Source organism: Toxorhynchites rutilus, chromosome 1 (assembly GCF_029784135.1).
Source record: "Toxorhynchites rutilus septentrionalis strain SRP chromosome 1, ASM2978413v1, whole genome shotgun sequence".
Classification (NCBI taxonomy): domain Eukaryota; kingdom Metazoa; phylum Arthropoda; class Insecta; order Diptera; family Culicidae; genus Toxorhynchites; species Toxorhynchites rutilus.
The window spans coordinates 45,521,811-45,545,152 of NC_073744.1; the positions used below are offsets into that span (position 1 = coordinate 45,521,811).

General features: G+C 38.6%; 1 protein-coding gene across 4 annotated transcripts in view; it reads right to left on the bottom strand.

Moving 5' to 3' along the window:
* Positions 1-23,342, bottom strand: part of LOC129771595 (probable serine/threonine-protein kinase DDB_G0267686) — a 170,070-nt gene that overhangs the window by 102,026 nt on the left and 44,702 nt on the right. For 3 of the 4 annotated variants that reach the window (XM_055775397.1, XM_055775411.1, XM_055775402.1), the window contains exon 2: positions 18,579-19,529. In XM_055775397.1, coding sequence (XP_055631372.1) covers positions 18,579-18,789 — 211 coding nt within the window. In that variant the 5' untranslated portion in view covers positions 18,790-19,529. The remainder of the gene's footprint in view (positions 1-18,578; positions 19,530-23,342) is intronic. The other variant, XM_055775420.1, reaches the window with a different exon arrangement.

The window sequence follows — 23,342 nt, forward strand, 5'->3', positions numbered from 1 at the left end:
ACACAACATTCTTTGGTATACACAACTGTTTTCATGTAATTGTTTAAAAGTTTTAGTAAAGGAAGTGTATATATTTGACTGAAATTTGATTGTCTAGGTTGCTTTTACTAGGTGCTTGGTGATGCTTGACGTACTTGGAAACTTTAGAACGAACGTTATATGTAAAGTTTCTGTGAGAAAATAATCTCGAAAAACTATTCGAACAAGGAATAGCTTGTCCACAATCCGTTCCTAGCACTGAGTGTACTAAAAACATGCATTATATTGGACTCTTTCCAACGAAGCTCAGAGCCGTTCTGGAATGTGCTGTGCCGTTTATTTTTCATTTCCACGCTTATATTCTAACTTAAATTTGTTTATTATCTGGACTTGAACAAAACATCGGTGATGTCCCCAAGGCACATTAATTTTGAAGTCCGTATTAGGGGAAAACAGCTCAGTGGGAAAAAAATACGCCCGACTTGCATGTTTTGACAAAGCGAATTCTGCCAGGCACATTGATTTTGAAGTCCGTGTTAGGGAAACATAGTTCGGTAGGAACAAAAATACCCCCGACTTGCATGTATATTTGCAGAGCGGATTTCCACGGGTACATCGATGTTGAAGTCTGTGTTTGTGGAAATCGGGCCCATCAAACATGGCAGTTAGGGCGTTTAGATAACGCTTGACATTTTACAGTTATTCAATTGTTCATTTCATGAAAAATATTTTTTTATTAATTGTGATAGACGCGTAGAAATATTTTCTATCAATTGATGCAAACATCTTTCCGATCTGTTAAGAAATGTTCGAGTTATAAGCATTCGAAATACGGGTAGGGTTAGAACACAAATCGGCCGAACAAATGTATGGGACAAAAGAAAGTTCTTCCAGTTTTCATGAATTTAAACCGTTTAGAGATTAGCGAATTGTAATGTATAGCATATCAAACAAATCTCAGAGAACTTCCGATTCGATTGGTATGCAAATCATGAGAATTCGTGCACAGTGAAAATAGTTATTAACGTTAACTTTATTTCATAAAAACGTGACCTGTTTTCTGATTTGGCACCCTTCCTGAAAGACGTAGTTCTACGTCAAAAGTGGACCTGCGCAAATCCGTTAAGAATCGATTCGAATTCGTTGAAATCAATTCGATACCGTAATAGATTAAGTTGTCGAATGATCGTTCTGGTACTACCTTGATTGGTAAATTGAGGCAAGTTACAATAGCTGCTAGAACCCCGAAAACGGATGCAATTCTTAAAAGAAGAGCAAGGAAAGAAACAATTTTAGATCAGGCCATCAGGTATGATGAACCTATCGGCGTATCTTGCAGCTATAATCCTTTGTCTTCATCTTCATCAGAGAGCACAAATTTCGATGCTTACCCGAATAACAAAAAAGCAAAACGACGTCGCCTCGGAAAAGAGAATAAGAAGGAATTCCTGCAGCTGAACATTTTTTGATGTGAAATCTTAGCTTGTTTGCCAGAGATTGAAAAATGTGACCGATCGTGCAAGATACATGAAGTGGTTTCAGCGTTCCCTGGGCTCATCGTGGATATTGCACGAACGATTACTGACATACCACAAACTCAAGTTGGCGTAGAAAGGCTGTTCTCTGTTTCGAAAATTGTGAAGTCAGATGTTGGAGCCTCAGTGAAGGACGATTTGGCTGAAGCAATTCTGGTTTTATGAGTATTCTGAATTTCATTCAAATTCGTTTAATTTTAAAGGCTCAGTTATAAAAGTTTAATGGAGCCAAACTCTTAATCATATTTTTACAAGTACATATCCAAATGTTTGCGTAACTTTAAGGTTAATAAGGTAGGAAACCGATTACTCGCAGTTCACTCGAGTTTAGAAGGGTTTATTTTGATTGTCTAATCAGAGAAAATCCTAAATTAAACGTTCTCATGAAAAACCTGACTTAGAATTATCTAATTTTTTTTTCTAGCAGTAGTCGGAGTTGGTCCTGATAATTGTGAGCAGTCGGAGTCGGGATTTTTTTCCCCAGCCCTGGTGTCCAAATTAAAAGTCTGCATCGATCCGGGAAGAGAGGAAGATTCAATGGATCGCGCCAGAGTAAATGACGCAAACCCAACCGGATGAATCTTCGTTGTACACGCTCTATCCTCAAAGTCCAAAAAACCACGTCTGGAGTCCAAACTACGGAGGTAGTTTCGAGAATTGGTCGTACAATTGCGCAATATACGGACTTTAAGCAGTATAGGACAATAAAATACTTCGCAATCTTCGAAATAAATCCGAGCTGTCAGTTTGCCTTAGCAATTATGGAGGTGTAGTGAGCGTCACACGTCAATTTCGAACGCAGCACGACTCCAAGGTCGGTACATCATCCCTTCCAAGCAAAGCACCGTCGATGTAGTGATCAAACAGCAATGATTATTCGAACGATGGAGCATCATAACGGAGCCCTTCGGTTCGTGGATAATAAGTTTGTTTAGATGGCACCAGTCAACGAACAGGTTCAGTAGATGTTGCAAACGTTGGCAGTCTTCAGCTGTTCCGATCAGAATGCGGGAAACAATGTGAACAACAAAGGGCCCAAGTTGCTTCCTTGAGGCACTCTTCCAGACGAATTGCAGAGGCACGAGGAAACGCAGCCGTAAATTCTAACGCGCATTTTTCTTCCCGTCAGATGAGAGTTCATCCACGACACGAGCTTTGCAGATTATCCAAGACGTGACAGTTTAGCCAAAAGTACGCTGTGGTTGATCTTAACGAAAGTCACCTTCAGATTGGTATAGAAGACATCGACTTGAGCCTTGTCCTCCATAGCAGTAATGCAAGTTTTGGTAAAGTTTAGTAAATTTGTGGTGATCGACCCGCCATGCATGAAACCGTGTTGATCGATAGAGGAGATGTATCTCTTGAATTGAAAAAGGATTACTTCGCACAACTTTGACGCAGCCGACAAACTCTTTATTTCACGATAGTTCCTGACGTTTCGCTTATCACTGACTGCTTCCAAATCTCGGGGAATACTCTATCATTGAGTGATTGGGTAAAGATGACAGAAAGTGACTCGGCTAGATCAGCAGCGCAGCGGCAAAACAAAACCGATAGTATGCCGTCTGGACACGGCGAAATCGAACCTTTTGGTTTTTTTTTTTTGCAGTAGAAATGACCATAGTACGGGGCAACTATGAACGTCGTCAGTCTAATGAGGCCCGAAGAAACACCCGAGAAGGCAGAGTCAACTTGAGCTTCACTGGCTGGTGTTTGATCAAACACACAGGTTAGATTCTTATTTGGCGAAAAGCTCACAGCGCCCAGTATGACAATTCGCCGCGGCGTCCTCAAAAAACGAGTTTTTCCTTTTATTGTTGCAGAATTTCCAAATGTTTTTGGACTTCGCCGGAGATAAGTTTGCACTCTCACCCAGGGCCCGAAAACTTCGAAGATGAAAAATGAAAATCGACACTCCACTCAGTAGCTTCGCTTCGACTAGGACTACTTCAGCATTTGCCGTCAACATAACTTGAATTGGCTAGAAAATGAATTGACGAACGTTGGAGCGACTGATGATGACTGATGAAGTATTCTAGTCAATGGTTATTCCTTTTCTTTTTTTTTCTCTATTATAGTGACTTTCAACACATTTCGGCTGGTTCGTCACTTGTACTTCCATTTTGGGAAGAATGTCGGGAGTGAGAATTGAACTCGTGATCTCTGCGTGAGAGGTACGGATGTTACCACTACGCCAGATCGCCTCCGCGGTGGTTATTCTAATTGACGTAACTAATCAATCCAAATCTGCCTCTTCATTCAACCTGACTTCAATCCACACTTCTACTCTCCCTGAAACGAATCTCGTTAGCCGCGTACACAATTTGAAGGTGAAACGAAAACTTGATTGGCAAAAAAGTAGCTACACCATTAATTGACGGTTTATTGTTTACCCATCGTGAACTCAAACCAACGAACTTAAACGGTTATCAGGTATGCTATAAAGGTCCTCGCGTTAGTATTAGTAAACAGCGTGTAGTTTGGGAGGAATTCTAAACAAAATTTTAGTTCACTTTGTCGCCGAGTTCAATTTTGTGAAAAAAAAACATTCCGAAAAACGGGTTCATATCATAAAAAATCACAAATTTTTCAGCTTTTCTGAACACAACACAGCACGCTATCTTATATGTGTGAGTCATTTTCATGTACGATACAAAAAAACTAGCTCACCTGTAGTATATGTCAAACCACGCAGAACTTAAATATCGATACATGCATACGTGATACATGAGAGAGAGAAACGAACTCATTTTGGGGGGTAGTCACTTCAATATGCAAATGAATTCATTTTGGCGGGAGTCACTTAAATATGCATCCATTCGTCGGGGAAGAACGAAACGCGATAGTCGAGTCGTAGAGTGAGATAGCAACTAAATGTCCGAATGACTGTTGAGTCATGTTGACGGAGAAACTACTGAAAGAAGCCAAAACTCATTCCCAACTGAATACGAAAGGGAATTTCTTCATAGTCCGCTGACTATTCTCAGTTGGCAATGGAGGCATGGAAAAAAATCATCATCATTTCATCAACATCCCTAAATCATGTCCGATTGAGCTGAAATTTGGCAGTCATTTTTCTGGGTCAATAAACAAAATGTTCTTTAAATTCGATGATGTTTTTTTTTGCATACCTCCATTGCCATCCTAGTAAAGATGTTTTACTTCAGAGACATTTTGGGACACACTGTAGTTTTCAAGTCGCTGTTTAATAAGTTACTTCTCATCATGTTTTTTTTTTGTTTTCAACAAAAGTGTTTTTTTAAGTGAATCTATCTCTACACGAGCTTATTTCACATTCCTCTGAAAATCCAGAAACATTTCGGAACCGATTTGAACACGGGTGTGCTTGTAACCTAATTTTTTCACTTTCTTTTTCGAGATGTACGTGCAGCCCAGTCAATCAACCTCGTCCCAAACTGGTCTTGGCGGATTGTTCTCCCGAAGCAAACCCACAACACCGATCTTATCTGTACCGTTAACCGAAACGGAGCCTCGTGGAGTCGTGGATTGCAAACACCTGAACAGTCGTTTCGCCGTTCTAAAAGATGATGAGGGGAAGAGGCGATAAGATAAGCCTGTGTGACTATGGGAACGAGTTGAGAAACGTCGTTCACCACAACGGTACGACAGATTCTCAATACCACATTGCTGACAATACTCGTACAATGTTGTGTGTTTATGATGCACAGGCGTTCCGGCACTGGTCGTAAAAAGCAAAACAAACCTGCATAAAATTCCAATACTTTCGGTGAAAGTTTTTGTCTTGCGTTATGCGTTGTCACTTCTTTTGGGCACACAGGTTTGCGGCACTTGCCATACTAGATTTATGCGAGACCACGCGACCCGCTCCTGATTACGGACCAGCAGCATATTCGTGTGTGAGTTCCGAAACAACAAAAGAGCAGGTCTTGGTGGCGGAAGAAAGGGTCTGTGGATGTATGTCAGAGTGAATGATTCGAGAAGGCCTTTCCCGAGTATGCGTGTGTGTGTGTGTGATCGAGTCGATCGCACAAAATTTGTTCGCATTCTAATTAGCACCAACATCGGTGACAGCAGCCAGCCAGGCCTAATGACGAATGGTGGATGAGAGTGAAATCGCTCCAGCTGGGGTGAAAGTGACCCACATGCAAGCCCACGAAAGCACACAGCACACAAGATGTGTTTGTGAAAACAAATCTTCTGTTTTCAAAATTATAAACAAGAAATGCCAGCCGGGAAAGGAGAACTTTAAAACGGATTTCATTCGGCAGATATTTTGTGTGTTTTGTGGAGAAAGAGTCTCAGAATCGGTTGACGAACACCGGAAGCAGTTGTCAGAATTCACGGCCAAGATTACATGACTTTTTTGTTCCAATGAAACAATTATTTTCATGCGTGCAACCTATCAATGGAACAGATCTTCCACCACCAGCAGCCCTCTTACAGTGTATACAAAGAAAGTGCAAAACATACGTTGCAAAAAAAACAGAAACACTTCACCCGGATCTACTCGGGTGCCTCAGTTGCTTTTATTGCTGGATGAGTCAACGGATCCTTTGCGCTTCACTCAATGGAATGTACCCTGGGGTTGGCCCAACGTAGACCGTGGGGACCAGCATCGCAGGAAGACACCAGGATCGAGCCCACCATTTGAAGATGGTTGTCTTTGAATGTTTTCTAAACATTGTTTCAGTTCACCGTTCATTTACAGTAACTTCAGATCGAGGGGAGAGGGGAGAGGGGGACGAACTCGATACAAAGAGAACGGTTGAACGTGGCGCTTGTGGAGATGATGCTCTTTCTTTTTTTACGCTTCTAGTTTGTGCTTGCTTGGTGGTTCGTATGTACCCCTACCAGCTCTCTGGATGGATGCATGCTATGATGGTACACCATAAGCTTAAGCGGTGACCAGAGATACGTGCGAAAGTAGCGTGCTTAGTTTGATTAGTTGTGCCTGGTCGTATGTCTGTGTTAGCACATGTAACGGGTTGAAAAGAAAATGTAATAAAAAACAGCCAAGAAAGAAAGCTTGAGGAGTAATTTTCTATTTTCTCTTCTGGCTTTTACAGGTTCACCACACAGCGGTTTACTGATCGATTCGGTAGAACTGCGGATGAGTTTAATCGTTGTCGACCATTTGAATCGTCTTCCAGTTACCTGCTGATAAGCCTCGCGACCTTTGCTTAGAACAACACGCTATTTTCATGTATGAGCGCCGGAGCGTAGGTCGGTTGTTGACAGCTAACCAGTGTTCTGTGCTGTCTTCAAAATCTAATCTCTAGGCGTGATGGCAGTATCAGCGCAGCGCAAGCGGAAAGCCAGTCAGTCAGTAGCTACTTTACTTATCGCGCAACCAGAGTTTGCATGTATGAACAACCCACCACATGACTTCGGTTCATTCTAACCAAGTACATAATCAAAACACCTTGCTTGCTACAGAATGGGGAGGCAGGGCACAAGGGGTGGTCAATGGGTGATTGTGAGAGTTGCAGAGATGGTCACTCGCTAGTGTGTACAGGCAGTGGGGGCAGCCGATGCTTGTGTGGTGAGAGAAAATATAGAAGCTGATAAGAAATCTCCGCGAGATAAGACAAAAGTCCCTGGAGATTCGATGAATGAGTGTAGAACGCGGTAAACACACCTCGTGTTTGCTAGTTCTTTCGGTGCGTGTACACTTTGAAAAGGTTAATGACTGCTTGTAGAACTTTCAGGAACGTGTGCAGCTCCAACACTACTCACAATAATTCAGTTCACATCCATGTGTCGAATTTAGTTGGACGAACCCTTTTTTTGTTCATATAATAGTATTAAACTCTATGAATCTGTCATTATACAATTTGCTCCAATTTTTTAAATTTATGTTCATTTCTATGTGTTAAACAACGTGTTTAGAAACGTACGAATGAAATAGCGAGCATTCCCAGCCAGAATAAGCTGGAAATATGCTAAATTTGCATCGTTTATTTTTCATTTGAATGAATGCTGTACACGTATTGGGTTGAAAAAATAAACTGGGAGTTTTCCACGATTTGAAAGATGTTTATGACTGAACAAAAATTTCTAAAAAGTGCGTGTGTATGTTGGTATGAATTAGTTCAAAAAAACTGTATGTGAACGATTTACACGGAACATATACGAAATCGTGAGAAAAAACAAGTGAAAAGTAACTACAAGTTCTGAGCTATTCATTCATTTGTCTTGATATTTTGGAAAAAAAATCAGACATTTAGAGAACTTTGTTGATGCTACTAGGGAGAGACAAATAAAGTATAAAAAAGACGTATTTTATTAACCCTCCTGTATTCGTGTGCGAAATGGTAACTTGTATACTCACAAACTGTGCGTGTCGCTGTAGTATTGCTATTATGTGTTTTTACGCGTTATTGGTATTTATTTAAAGAGAAAAAATATAATTGAATGAAAAAACTCCAGAAAATACTTTTTCTTTAACTTCATTCAGTTTTAATAGTCATTTTATTCATTCGCCTTTTTGATTCTCAGTCTGTCAGACCGTATGTGCGAGTATAGGTGGGTTAAGTGTTACGATTCATCCAATCATTGAGCTTCATGATTTGAAATAATCACTAGGATCATAACCACTATTTTTTTTTGACGTAGGACTACGTCGATATAAGTTAGATTAGATAGATTTGCCATTAGACTTTCTTCCAGTTTAGTTCCCGTGAATGTTGTATGCAACACAAAATCGTGTGCAATAAATCGATTTATCAAACAAATTAGACATCCAGTCAAGTGGGTAGGAATAAGGGTGATGTAGATGGTCGAGTGGGTTAGTAATATGACTGCAATTTCATAAAAAATCACTACTTGAGCTTGAGCTTGGGTAGACTGTACAATTCGTAGTTGCTCTCCGTGATTGACCTGAACCAACCAAATTGCACAAAGAACACACAGAATGACGCTTGGGACCGGCAAATCATTCTCGTTGTGCAATTTTCGGTGATTCGGCAATTCCATAAAAAATCACTACTCCAGAAAATCATTATTTCAGCGATATTGTCATTGACCGCAGTGTCAGTGTGTGTGACGTAAAATGATGAATTCCTAACCTTTTCAGCGTAGAAAGAATACTAGTAACCGGGAAGTTTGAAGAAAAAATTAGAAGTGGTTTATATCTGTGATATAACAGCAAGGTAGACGTAGGACTATCGCTGGCTCTGTAATCATTTGTTTGAAATTGCATCTGAATCAATTCTCAATGGAATGAATGATTATTTATAAATATTGCTGAAAGTTTTCCTTGTTAGTGTGTGAGTGTGAGTGAAATTGTTATTAACATGAAATTCAACTATTTCGAACTTGTTGGTAGTCCAGAAAAGATTTGCGTGGTTTTGCAAAGCAACTGATGAAGTTTGATACTTCTATTTTGTTCTCGTGAGAATTATACACGAGAGTTTTTCATGACCACTCCACGCGGAAGCAGAATATAAACTGATGATCTTGGATACGATTGCATCACTGAAATCAAATGCGCAAATTTTCCTTCGCTCGACCGCAATTACAAGCAAACATTCCTTCATGACCGTTCCATGCGAAAGAAAACAGAAACTGATGCTGTTAAATACGATTACATCACGGGAACCAATTGCGCAAATCTTCCTTTGCTCGCGCGCATTTGCAAGCGAGTAAAGGGAATGACAGCCTGCATGTATTCGCGATTACGGTTTCTCAAGGTGCCTTGATTTTGCATCCGTGTTCGGGAACACATTCCGATCACCACAAAAGCAATCATCATCAATGAGCTAGATTGTTATGAATTAAATAGCCTGTTTTCAAAAAAAAATTTTAAGCTATTGAAACGTTTTTTTGAACCAATAAGTGACAATCATATAACTCTTCGGCATTTTATCTTTCCAATGAAGTGATTATTATACCCCTCCATTCAGCCGGTAAAGAGGTATTAACGTTCAAAACCTTGCACTCCAGCGTCACTCTCTCGTGTTCGAAATTTTGAACTTATAACCCGGTACTGAAATGAAAGACGTAGTCCTACGTCAAAAAAAATCTGAAAAATTCAAGTGAATTCCAAACCCAAAAAAAACAAACATCATCATTTTACTCGCTGTACCACCTGGTTGTAAATTTAACGTAGATTCGTCAATTCCACCCTGTTATGTGTCACAATGATATTCATTAATCATTTGCAGTTAGACCGTTGAATATCTTGCCAAAAGATAAGTTTTGTTCTTTGTTCGTTACAACCCGTTTGACGGTTATGAGTGCATATAACAAACGACCCTTTTCATGGCCACCGTTTGGAGTTTCAAATGAGGTGAGTTATCAGATTTTAGAGCAACGAAAAGAATTACAATAAAAAAAGACAATTGTTCCTAACAATCACAGTTCTACGTCAAACTTACGTCCGTGCTCCTAGGCGCAGGCCCTTTTATTTTTTTTTTTCAAAATTTGTTCATCCTGGAAACGCGATCAAATTTTCAGCCTGACTTTTAATGATTTTCACTCTCCAAGGAAGAAAAAAATTGAATCGTTTGTTTGAGAAACTTGACAGTTTTTGAGTCTTCGAGGGTACCCACATTGATTATCAAAATTTCAGAAAAAGTTAGTTCTACGAATCCCCTTTAATTGGGATTTCAAGCAGAGCTGCGATCAAATGATGGTACTCACTCAAAGATAATCCAAAAATTTTATACTTCGCTTATCTTTGGTGACCATACCAAAGCCAGTCAAATAGCGTGAGAAGAGGATTATAACAACACTAGCACACAAGAGGATTATAACAACACAACAACACAACAAATGGTGAGCTTCTATTTGAGAGTAAAAAATTGAGCTTGGTGCCTTGGTGAGTGCCAAGTTACTGAAATGTCGAAACGGGACGAGACTCGGAAGCCTGGTTGAATGGTTTGGTGTTTCGATATTCACGTCATTCGCTTCTTTGCGATTAGGGATGCCTTGTGTGAATATACAGCCTCATTTATTTAGAATACAATCTGAAGAAAATTGTATGAAAACTTTCTGAAAACTATGATAGTAAGGTTTCAGTATTGAGTATCTCCTTCAATAATTATTAACTAATTGACAAGCGTTTCAATTAAACGACTTTCTTTTTTGTTTATTTACCCCATTTGGCCTGAGAGTATCCTTTTTACGGATATACATAAATTACCTTATCAATAAACAAATCGAAATAACTATTGCGATTGTCATAAATGATTGGAATTGTTTGGTTACTTACAATCCTACGGCCATCGTTCACCGTGATCACCACTCTCGTTATGTGAATTTGTGAACAGAGCGATCGGCAGTGAGAGGCATTGGAACAAGCCATCATTTGGTCAGATTTCAGAAAAAAATGAGGGTGTATCACAACTGAGTACTAGGATCTCATGTGCCGTGATAGGAATTGAGTGACTATGGTCGTTTTTTTGTGACATTGGCGGTGATGGATTGCAGCACTGGTTTCAAGTAGTCGTTTGTATGAGAAACCCCATGTTTATATGATACACAACTGTTAAACTGTTAAATTGATGAAAAAGTGGTTCCACAATATATGTTTTGGGTGTAATAACCAAATCTGATATCTACAAATAGGAGGTCCAGGTCAAAATTTTAAGAAAAACATTTTTTGACGATTTCTCACAAGTGCGTCAGATGGACTTATGGGGTTCCTCAAACAAACGATTCAATTGTTTTTTTAGTTATTCTAAATCTAGCTGTAATTTTGAATTTCACCAAAAAAACTCGATTTCTAAAAAAAAATACAAAAAATACTGTTGAGTCTAAAAAAAATCTTTGCACTCAGTTTCCAAAGGAAAGTGTAACGGTTAATTCAAATTGGAGCCACTCGAATTTTCCGATCCGTGACATAGGGCGGAAATATTCTAACGGGTTTTGAAATCATTCATGTTTTGTTTTTACGTGGATGCCGAGGTAGAAGTTAACATATCCAATGTTGAAACAAAAATGCGAATGAATCATAAATAACTGCATTTGACCACTGATGACTACCTTTTTTATGGGAAAATGCACTAGTTTTTGTGTTAAAATCAATAAGTACATAACCATAGATGGCTGTACTGGAAGAAATAAAGCACTCACACCTAATTTATTTCACCATCCCTTCAAACCCATTAACCCAGTTTCAAATTTGATTGAATGGGACACCTTCCCACAGTGAAGTTGTGTTATGAATGATTTTATTTCAAAGAGCTCCTTCCGCAATTTGACTTACGTAGTAAAATTGCTATCTAAAGCAAATATTCGGAACTACAGTTAGTTTTGGAAAACCCTTTCTTAGCTCAGTGCAAAAGTTCGTTCCCAGTCCCCGTATTTGACAGGTCCTCTAACATTGTTTACTTGCGGTGTTTTGCAGACGATAATTTGTATAATTTATCGATAGCTTTTTTGTGGATGAAACCAAAAGAACGCTTGCTGGATCAGAAGGTGCAGAAGACTGTGAAGTATCGTGGAGAAAGTTTTATGGTGTGCAGGCAGGTGTATGGCACGATTCTCGCTATCTCACTCTACCTACTGTCACCGCCTATCTCACTATCTCTCTGCTGAAAAAGTTCATCATCGACATCAAGATATGTCAGTTTTGTGGTAAATCGGTAATTCGCGACTACGAAGCTGAATTTGACAGCATGTGTGCGTGAAGCGAATGTCAACAAAGAATTGCAAAAAGAATGTGATTTTTAAACGCACCGTTTTTAACGTTTTTTGCAGAAATTTTCGTAATGGTGAGTATGTATCGAAAGAACTATCCTCTAGGATGCTAATTTAGTTAAATCATATAAATTTACTGCAGGGGAAAACGTTTTCTTACCGCATCCGAAGGACACTGTCTTTACTTGTGAAAAAGTAAACAAACTTTCAGGATACTAAATTTTAATAAAAATTAATAATTGTGTGCAAAATTTATCTTCTAAACGGTTGGAAAATGAGTTTTCCTTATGCAGTGAAAAAAAACTTTGCCGTAGCTTAAGCTGAATTTAACTTATAAGTGTTTTTCTGTGACCTTGTTTCATGCATTATCAGGAGCCATCAGTCGGAGAAAATGAAACCTGCTACGTGGCTGTGGAGTTTGCGGATGTGTTCGATTACGCTGCGGGTGGAAGCCGTTTAGTCGTTGAAGGCGAAAGAGTATTCAAAGCTGGACATCTTTTAATAGTTGGTGTTGAAGAAGTTCACGATGAAGGCTTCAGTATTTTCTCGTCCTGTCTCCAGTCATCATCTCCAAGCTCGGAACCCCATACAATAAAAATTCGTACGAAAATCTCCTTCTCCAAATGGTTGTTTTCGTGTTCCTGTGAAGCTGGCAAAGGAAAGTGCAAACACGTCATGGCTGTTTTGTATCATTTGCTTAAGTATGTTTTATTTTATTTCTTTATTATTGCACATTTTGCACCAAGTTGGACTGTTTCACACTTTTTCAAAAGTGCGAAAATGTGAATGTGAATACTTGGAGAGTAGAAGTTCGACACGGTGAAATGGAGGCTACAAATACGGGAGGTTTTTGTAGGTTCTATCTTTAGCCGTAGTCGTTGGATCCAGTCTAGATACCGCGATTTGTCCGTTTTAGGAGGGAAGGCATGAAAAGAAATTCCGGGGCGATATCTCTTCTTACATCCGGGGACGACAAAAACAATACGGCTTTTGAATTTTGCAGATTGTTCGGAGTCAGCTTCAAGCAAATTTCGTCCGACTTGCATGTTCTCCGGGCAATTTGCGCAGCTTTTGACGTCCATATTTCACACGTTCTAAGGAAAATATTTTGAAAAATATTAGAGCACTGATTGAATAGAAGCCAGATCTTTGTATTTTAGGTATTTTATGAACACTAAGCGGATATTTTTATATCAAATTTCATAATTTCGGTTTACCTCTCTCGCAGGTATATTGACAGAGGGTGTACTTCAATGGCTTTTTTTCACTACTAAATGACAATAAATTTTGGTTCGGAGCATCGAAACAGCTAAGAAAAACTATTTTTCAACAATTTCCACTAATTGTAAGATACGGTACGGTAAAAGTTCTCGAGAAATCAGTATATTAATTACAGAGAAAATATGCAACGGTTTGTTTACATATTTTTCACTCACACGCGAAACTTTCATAGGTGGCGACACCGTACCTTCGATGACGCGAATTCGCGACGACAGTGGAATTGTGTCGACGTCTGGTGGCGACTTCGAATTGGGGCCATAATTTAGGTCCCAAACTCCTTAGTGTGATCTCTATCAGATTAGAAGACACAAAGCCGGTTTTTAAATTTTAAAATTTGAATGAAAATTTTTAACATCATGTTATTTAATTACTTGAAACATGTATTTCTGACTTTAATTCAACCATATGGCTATACAATTCCAACATTGTTACTGATTTTTTTCATTATAATATAAAGTTATCTTCACAAACAATTTTCGTATGAGACCTTTTCCCCACCTGCAATTCAAGTGTTTTTAATTTAAATAGAATACTAATTTGATATGGAAAAGCTAATTTTCATTCATAATTTTAATTCTGAAAACGTTCATTCCACCTGAAAATCAGCTATTCTTTGATGCCGTCAACGAGGATCGCTGTTTTGAAGAAAACAAATACTTTTGACGTTTTAGATGTTGGCACCAAAAACATGGCGGGTGTCATACGGCTGTGTGCAGGTATTTCTCATGATTCATGAGTTGATATAATCAATGAAAATATGAAAACTGTCGGAATGTCCACCACAATCACCTGATCTCAAACCGATTAAAGCATATATAAAGCAGGTTGATAGAAGGGACTTCCGTCTGGTTGTACGGAAAGGTTCAAAACATCAATGATACTGATGGACGAAGAACCGTAAATAGGTAAAGATGGATATTGGACAGCTACCAGGCGAAGAGTACTATACAGTAACGACTCGAGGTGATGCTTCAAGCTGGTTGATGTTCGTTTTCGTTGATAAATTTTCTAGAAAATACTCATCTGGTAAAGAATTCACAGCTGCGATTGCAAAACCGAGATTTTCGTTACAAACGGGACTATGAACTCGAAGATGTATAGGGTAATCAGAGTAACTGTTACCGATTTCCAAAAAATGTCTTGTTCAAAGATTTTGAATGTAGCTCATAGTCGATCAAAACTTGTTGATCCCACCAAAAGAACATTGCCTTCCTTCCATAACGGTTTGGACTTACCCAAGATCTCTGACGCTTAGGATTCTTGAAAAAAACTCCACTTTCTATTGCCAGCCACAATCCGATGGAGAAAAGGTTTCTCACGTCGAAATCACAATTTTTAAATTGTTTGAACTACTCAAAGCACTGCAAATTTCCAAAAGCATGTTCACCGTAAGTTTTGACAAGCAACCGATGCGATTCTGTAACAGTTTTCTTTAAATGGTAACAGAGAACCAGTGCTGACCGCAAAACGTACTTTACAAGCACAACATCGACTCGTGCAAATCAAAAAGAAAAATAAAACAGCACAACAACATTGCATTTCCATCATATTTAACTGGACAATTCATAAAAATTAAATCAATGGCATTGGAGAAAACAAATCTCACAATAAAAGTAAAAAAGTTAAAAGCATCAATATTTAGTATGGCCTCCTGCAGCTTCAATGACCTGTTGAAAACGTACGGGAATACTATCAACCAAGTTCTGGAGGTGCTATGGGTCGGATTTCGTTTCACGTCTTCGGGAGAGCCGTGAAATAAGTGCCTTTCCATCTTTCACCACGTTTTTATCGAGAATGGTCCACATATTCTCAATCGGGTTGAGATCAGGACTTTGGGGTGGCCAGTCAAGAGGTTTCATTTTGCGTGAACGGAAATAGACTTTGGTCTTCTTAGCAGTATGCTTCGGGTCGTTGTCCTGTTGGATAACGAACCTATTTCGAAGCGATTTCTTCAGGTTGTCCTTATGGATGTCAATGTAGACATCTGCTGCTATGATTCCGTGAATTCGCGCCAGATTTCCCCACAGCATCCCCACACCATTCCATTCCCCCCCCCCTTGCTTGGTTTTACAATCCTTTATCATCCTTTGTCATCTTACAATCCTTTATCATCCTTCTGCTACACGCTCTCGCGCCGCTTCTTGTTGAAAAGCTCAAATTTCAATTCGTCAGTCCAAAGTATTTTTTCCCAAAACCTTTGAGTTTGTTAACAGGTTTCCTGGCAAATCCCAACCGTTTACGGTTCTGGCCGATACCGCTAACGAGAGGTTTTTTTTTTGAACGATTTTGACTGATACCGGACATCTATGCTTGTGCACAATTTCATGGACTACCCCCCCGGCTCATTCCGAACTTCTCTGCAAACTTCCGCTGTGAAATCTGCTGCCAATGCAATCCCTGAACAACAAGATTTCGGGCTTGCATGCTGATTTTCGTTCCACCCATTTTGATTTTGTTGGAACCGCTTTGTGTAGACAACAACAATCGACTTTGGTGTGCCAACGTAAACAACACTTTGTTTACATCGCGTCAACCGAATCACACGAAAAGGTTGTACATGATATCTCACAGCCCTAGAGCTGTCATAACATGCGGAAACGAGGGGTTACTCAAAGCTTTTGAATGATTTTAATTTTCTTTTTTTTAGGTGGGCTTTTATTTTTGCACATTTTAAAGAAGTAAGATGTAAAAAAATTAAACAAAATCTAACAAAAATGGCAAAACTTGATAATTACTTGAAAGAGTAATGGTTAATATACTATTCTATGAAATTACGGTAGCAGTTTTTGAAGAAATAGTCCAGAAATTGAGAAACGTTTTTCAATATGAAAGGTGGGCTTTTTATGCCTATCACTGTAGCTGTCAGCATAAGTACAAAAAAAAATCGGGAAATCTTTCTATTTATCAAACGTTCTTTTTATTCATACAAACATTTTTATTATTGACAGTTACGCTGAATCACCCTGTATATGCAGAAGTGCCCGGAAAAGGTTACTCTGTCGTACAATATAGTGAAGTTTGGGCCAGTTGTGGCAAGTTGTCACGACGGCAGAGGAGTATCGTGACAGTGGAATTGTTTCATCGGAAAAACAAAACCTTATCCCACCTAATTGCTCCAAATTTCGTTCAATCGAGTTAAATACAGCTGTCGTACGAAAGCTTAAGAAGAATGTGAGAGTGACTCGGGATCCAGCTTAAACGAAGAGATGACTGAATGAAATGTCCGCTCAGGTTGAACAACGGATTGTTTTGAAATTCTGTTCAATGTAAATGAAAAAATCACATCAGATTAATGTTTGTTTCGTCGGAGTAGGAACAGTTTTGTTGTTAAGCGGTATTTTATAACTTCAAGAAATGTGTGCCGCAGAATACTGCTTCAGTACATGATTTTTGAAAATCTTCAGCGAATGTATACAAAATTCTTCATGACACAGAACATTCGTTCTCACACGTTCCGAAAATAAGAATTTTGAAGCGTTGTTTTGACATTGAGTTCAAAAAGTAGTGGATAACAATGAATTACTTCTTCAGTTACAGATTTCTTATTGAATATAAAAAATTTTGAAAGCGTTTAGAATGAATTAGTAGTGAATTGCGAATAGATAAGATTTTTATGTGAAAGAGCGTGAAGTAAGTTGATCATCAATTTCGGGAGAAAAATAACTAATAACATCCCCTCAATTATCTTGAGTGGCAAATGCGATAAAACGCGTATACCAGTTACCGTTCTGAATCATATTACGGACACTTTGTTCTAATATCTTGAAATGCTTAATGCACTGATGCTATAACTATCAAATTATTATCACAATTGCTTATTTAGATTAATCCCTTGGTTTCACTATCATTTCACATGAGAACTTCATTTGAATTATAACTTAATCGGCCGAAATCTTACAACACTACTTATTATCGTTTGAATATGTTTGATGTTTCATCAACGTGAGCACGTAGAATTTACCCGTTCATAAATATTTAAATGTCTCCAGTATTTCATCAGTTCTCATCATCGTTAACAGTTTACTGTGGTTACTTGGTAAGTGTTTCGCACTTGACTATAAAATGAGGGGCTTAGAATGAAAGGGGTGTAAGTGATTTGATCGATTTCTCCACATCGACTCTCACTTTTGGTCATAACTTAGTTGCAAGTACATTCCCAGCTGTATTTGACAATGTGGAAGATAGGTCAGAACCTCATCTATCGGATTCTATAGCAAACTTAAATTGGAACGTTTTTGCAGTTGTGTTATTAACTAAAGAAAAAGTTGATGAAGAGAAATCGATCATGTCACTTACACCCCTTACATTCTAAGCCCCTCAAATATAATCAAGTGTAATGTAATTTTCGTCCAAAAAATTACAAAATAGAGTGTCCGAAATTCGAATTCAATCTGTCCGAAATTTTATTTAGTGTCCGAAGTTTCATTCTTATCCGCTCCATTTGAAAAGCATTTTATTCGATGATTTTTTGTTATGTTTTCAATCAAATAGGTACAAAAGTAGAAAGCTTAGAAGCATATTGAACTAATTTATTAAAAATATAAACCAAATAATACCTGTGCATAAAGTTTAGATCTGTTTTCTGCATCATAAGCCTTAAGCGTCCAAAATATGATTCAGAACGGTAATTTGTAATAAAAATTTCTCAGAAGAAAAACTTCCCGAATTCGAACCCAAAGCAAAGCATATGTGTGATGACTCTAAACGCTTGGCCACCGATGCTACTTTGTTCAAAGAGTTTAATTTTTTTTATTCGTTGAATATTTCATGATTGAACTATCCAGGACTAGAGCTCCAGTAGAAGATAGTTTGTGGACTTATATCAAGTTTACTTTAAAGAAATGCTTCTGACAATCCAAAGCAAACATAAACAAGCAGAGTTCTTAATGATCTTTAATTAAAATGATTATTCGGATAATGTTCGATAAAGCTTTTTTTTCATTTCCATAATTTAAATATGATACAATGCAAAATTTGAAATCATTCAAAGGCTACTTCGGATTTTTCAGTAGGGTAAATTATACTGAAGGGGCTTTTAGAGTAACAGGTAAGTTATTATGAAGGTTTTTTTTTGGAACAAAAACGTGAAAAAAAATATAATGTAAAAAAAATGAATTTCAATGGACATGAATGAAAGTGGGACAAAAATCTACTCACAGCAATATCTGATCGATTGGCAGTTGTTCGTTGGTGTCGCTGGCGTCGAGGCTCCCATGTTGTTCGAAGTAGCGTTACTAGTGACAATCATTCCAGAACCGTTGGTATTAACAGCTAAATTATTTGCGATACTATTTCCGATTCCTCCGCCGATACTGTTCCCAATACTATTGACCATAGTATTGTTGCTTGCGTTGATTGCCTGGGACATTTCTGCAGCCTATGGAGTGGAGGGTTGTGGAGCAGAACTCTTTTTCAAAACCTTCAAATAGGGGTGTGGAAAAAGTTTCTACCGTTTTTTTTTCAAGCAAGCCCAATTTCTTCGCGCGCGCACACACACTCACAATGTTTGCTAGTCAGACAAAATGTCCTATTTTTACTCGCTCTTCAATATATTCTGCCTTCGTGTTCCGCTCTACGGGATTGCTTCGTCTTTCCTTCTTTCACTTAGTTTCACTTCACTGTTACGAGCAAGCTTTCATCCCACAGCCTGCTGCTATTGGTGGAAAAAGATGATTGAGATGAAGATTGCTCAGTTCGTACCAGAACACACGAACGCACGGAAGAAGTAGTGACACAGAAAACAAGAATTCGTATATAACTGTTTCAGATCTGTTAGGCCTCCATACGAGACATTTCCGCGTTGACTTATCTCGCTATGATGATCGTAGATTTTCAGTTGAATTGATCTCAAAATACGCACTTTTTTCTTCTATTTCTTCACCTTAAAGGCCAACCAAGCCTACTACGGCTTGCGTTATTTCCAGGGACAAATCCATCTTCTTTGTGGAACACATTTTGGGCGCACAATAACTAACAATATTTACGTTTATTTTCACTAAAAATCCTTCACAATGTTCAAGAAAAAATTCTCAAAATACTAATCTTCACATTTGTACTCTCCGTTATCCTTTATGGTTGCAAAGCGCCCGGTCTAGTTAATCCAAAGATCTGCACAGAACACAACACGGTTATTGCTAGAATCCACTTTGGAGCTTATTGGCTCAATCACACTGGGATGTATAACAGTTCTCGAAGTAATAAAAAACACCCGCAAGCACACGCGACTTCATCGAAGCACGCGTCGCACAGTTGGCTACTGCTGCTGCTGCTTCTGCTGTTCCGAAATACAAGCGGAGGTCGGAGAAAGCCTTTCTTTTCTCGCCGCAAGTACGATCTAGTCTGATTGGTGATTCTGTTTCTTGCTGCCAACAAGTCCCCATCAAAATCCACCAGCGCAAGCGTCCGTTGGGAGGAACTCACTTCGGGTCGCGGGTATAAGAAAGAGTGTACCAAAACACAAGAAGAAAAGCCCACCGAACCGTCGTCATTGCCACAAGCCGCGCGCGCTGAATGGGGAATAACGTTTCAGCTCTTTATCTTGCTCTCTGTCTCTCTCTTCGCAATTCTCAACTCGCTCAGGCCTAAAACCACCCCGCGTCCGCAAATCGAAATTCCACCGAAGAAAGGTACCTACGCCTCGTATCAGCACCGTTTACGCACCCTCGGATCTACGCGCAAGCCTGTCTAGAGAGCCCCCCTTCGGAACGGCGAAGATAGAGTGGTTTTTCGATTAGTGTTTGCTTATTTGGAGAAGTTTTCTCATGGCTGATGGTGGATAGAGTTCCGACCTCTGCCTTTTCAGGTTAAGCCTCTTTCGCGTGCACCTATGTGAGCCGCACAGAAAGCATCATCGCTTGCAGAGCGAAGAAAGTTTCTCGCGTATACCGAGCGCATGGTGGGCGCGCGTGGTGATTCATTTCGGCCAAAACTGGCAGACATCGATGACAGTGCGAAAGGAAAGTAAGCTAGCCAAACAATCAAACAAAACAAAACACAAAGTATGTACGAGGGTCGTTCAAAAAATAAGTTTCAGTGCCTCAGAAATCGCGGAAAAATAAAGTTAGGACAAAAAACATGGTGATTTTCGTAATCTACGTTTTATTTTCTATTTTTCTACATAATCGCCGTAACGTTCGAGGCATTTTTCATAGCGTGGCACGAGTTTCTCTATTCTGAGCGCGAAGTGCGTAGCGTCCAACTTTTGACATAGGGCTATGTCTTTGATTTCTATATAGGGGGGGTGGGTCACTCTACGAAAAAATGTAACGATTTATTAAGAGTTTTCAAACGCATATTACTCAAAATGGTTATTGCGACATATGTTGTGTTATATATCATTAGACAGGAAATTTATCCAGTTTTTTTTTTGCTTGAAACATGAACAGGTACTATAGTAAAAAAAGTTAACAATTTGACGATTTAATTGGGTATGTTTTCTTTCGATTGCACTATCCACTCGCTTCCTCTCCGACGCAACGAGAAATCTTTTTGGTTAAATTCGGGCGTTAGCTCATAATGTGAGTTGATGTGTAAAATTAATTATTCTCCATTTACCGATAATAGGCATTAATTTTATATTATATTGTATGTTGTCCAGTCAATTTGTGCTCAATTCATGTTTATATCGTGTAGGTCTCACCACTAACAATTTGTGCAATTGTGGTCCAGGATGTCATAATATCGAGTATGTTGTTTGGTTATGTAAAAATGTAATAAATGAATTTAAAGGGCTGCTGATTTAGAAGATCGGAAGGGTATACAAGTCGGACTCGATTATATATAATCGCAATTTCACTTTCAACGTTAATTTTCGAATCCAATACATAATCGAATCACAAAAAAGCTATTTTTCTATTAATGTTTGACATTCATACATTAATGAAAAAATTGTTTTCTTGAGATTCGATTATGTATAGGATTTTAAAATAATATAAAAAAAATGGCCGACTATATATAATCGAGTCCGACCTGTACCCACGTAAATCAGATTATGATAGCTTGAGTAGTCGCGATCTTACAGGGCTATAAAGTTATTACAAACAATGTTCCGGTCAACGTGGTAACGAAGGAGATAATGCTATTTTTATCTATAACTAGCTGACCCGGCAAACTTCGTCCCGCCCAAAATTTGTTTTTTGTTATCAATACCTTCAAACATTCACGTTTTCTTACTATGAGCAAGCTCATGGGTCCAATCGCAAGACTGTTCATTGATTGATTTTCTAATCGACCCCGGTGAATTTACCTTTTGCTATAAAATTCCTAGTATTTCTAACAAAACTCATCATTAAAATATCAGATTATTTTCAGACACAATTCTCGTTCAAGATTTTTCAACTACTTACAAATAACATGTTTCTCCGTTACATGGAATAAATGTTTGATACAGAAAATATGATAGAATAAAGACAGCTCTAAATCGGACAGAAAGGTGGGAATGGTGTTGAACCACTTTAGAAATGGATTGCCCCCTAAAACCTCCACATGCCAAATTTGGTTCAGTTTGCTTGATTAGTTCTTGAATTATTCAGAAATGTATGCTTGTTTTGTATGGCAGTCCCCCCTCAGAGAGAGGGGAGGAGTGTCTGTTCACCATGGAAACGTTTCGTGTCCCCTAAAACATTCGCATGGCTTCATTTGCTTGATTAGTTTTCAAATTATGCAGAAATTGTTTTTCATTTGTATGGCAGCTCCCCCTTAGAGAAAGGGGTGGAGTGCCTAACCACCGTAAACACATTTATTGCACCCTAAAACCTCCACATGCCAAACTAGGTTTCATTTGCTTTATTAATTCTCGAGTAATGCAGAAATTTTTATTTAATTTGTATGGCAGCCCCCCCTTAGAGAGGGGGTGGAGTGTCTCACCACCATAGAAACATTTATTACACCCTAAGACTCCTATATGCCAAATTTGGTTTCATTTGCTTGATTAATTCTCGAGTAATGCAAAAATTTGTCTTTCATTTGTATGGCAGCCCCCCCTTAAAGAGGGGGGTGGAGTGTCTAACCACCATAGAAACATTTATTACACTCTATAACTTTAATACGCCAAATTTCGTTCCATTGGTTGATTAATTCTCGAGTAATACATAAATTTGTGTTTCATTTGTATGGCAGGTCCCCCCCTTAGAGAGGGGAGTGGAGTGTCTAACCACCATAGAAACATTTATTACACTCTAAGATCCCTATATGCCAAATTTGGTTTCATTTGCTTGATTAATTCTCGAGTTATGCAAAAATTTGTTTTTCATTTGCATGGCAGCCCCCTCTTAGAGAGGGGGTGGAGTGTCTAACCACCATAAAAACATTTATTACACCCTAAAACTTTCACATGCCAAATTTCGTTCCATTTGCTTGATTAATTCTCGAGTAATACAGAAATTTGTGTTTCATTTGCATGGCAGCTCCCCCTTAGAGAAAGGGGTGGAGTGTCTAACCACCGTAAACACATTTATTGCACCCTAAAACCTCCACATGCCAAATTTGGTTTCGTTTGCTTGTTTAACTCTCGAGTAATGTAGAAATTTGTGTTTAGTTTGTATGACAGCCCCCCCCCCCCCTTAGAGAGGGGGGGAGGGGTCTGGAAATATCATAAGAACCTTCCCCGACCCCAAAAACCCTTACATACCAATTTTCATGTCGATCGGTTCAGTAGTTTCCGAGTCCATAAGAATCAGACAGACAGACAGACAGAAAACCGTTTTTTATATATATATAGATATATTTTTGTAGTCATAGATCGCTTTGACTCAGGCTTATATTTATGTGTGTCTTAACTATTTAGACTTGTGTTTAAAAATGATACATGATGATACATGATTGAATAAACAGAAGAAAAGGGTAGTAATGACTTTAATTGTATTTTTGTGTACATTTTTGAATAAAATGCGGTACGGAATTCTACCACGTTATGTCATCTAA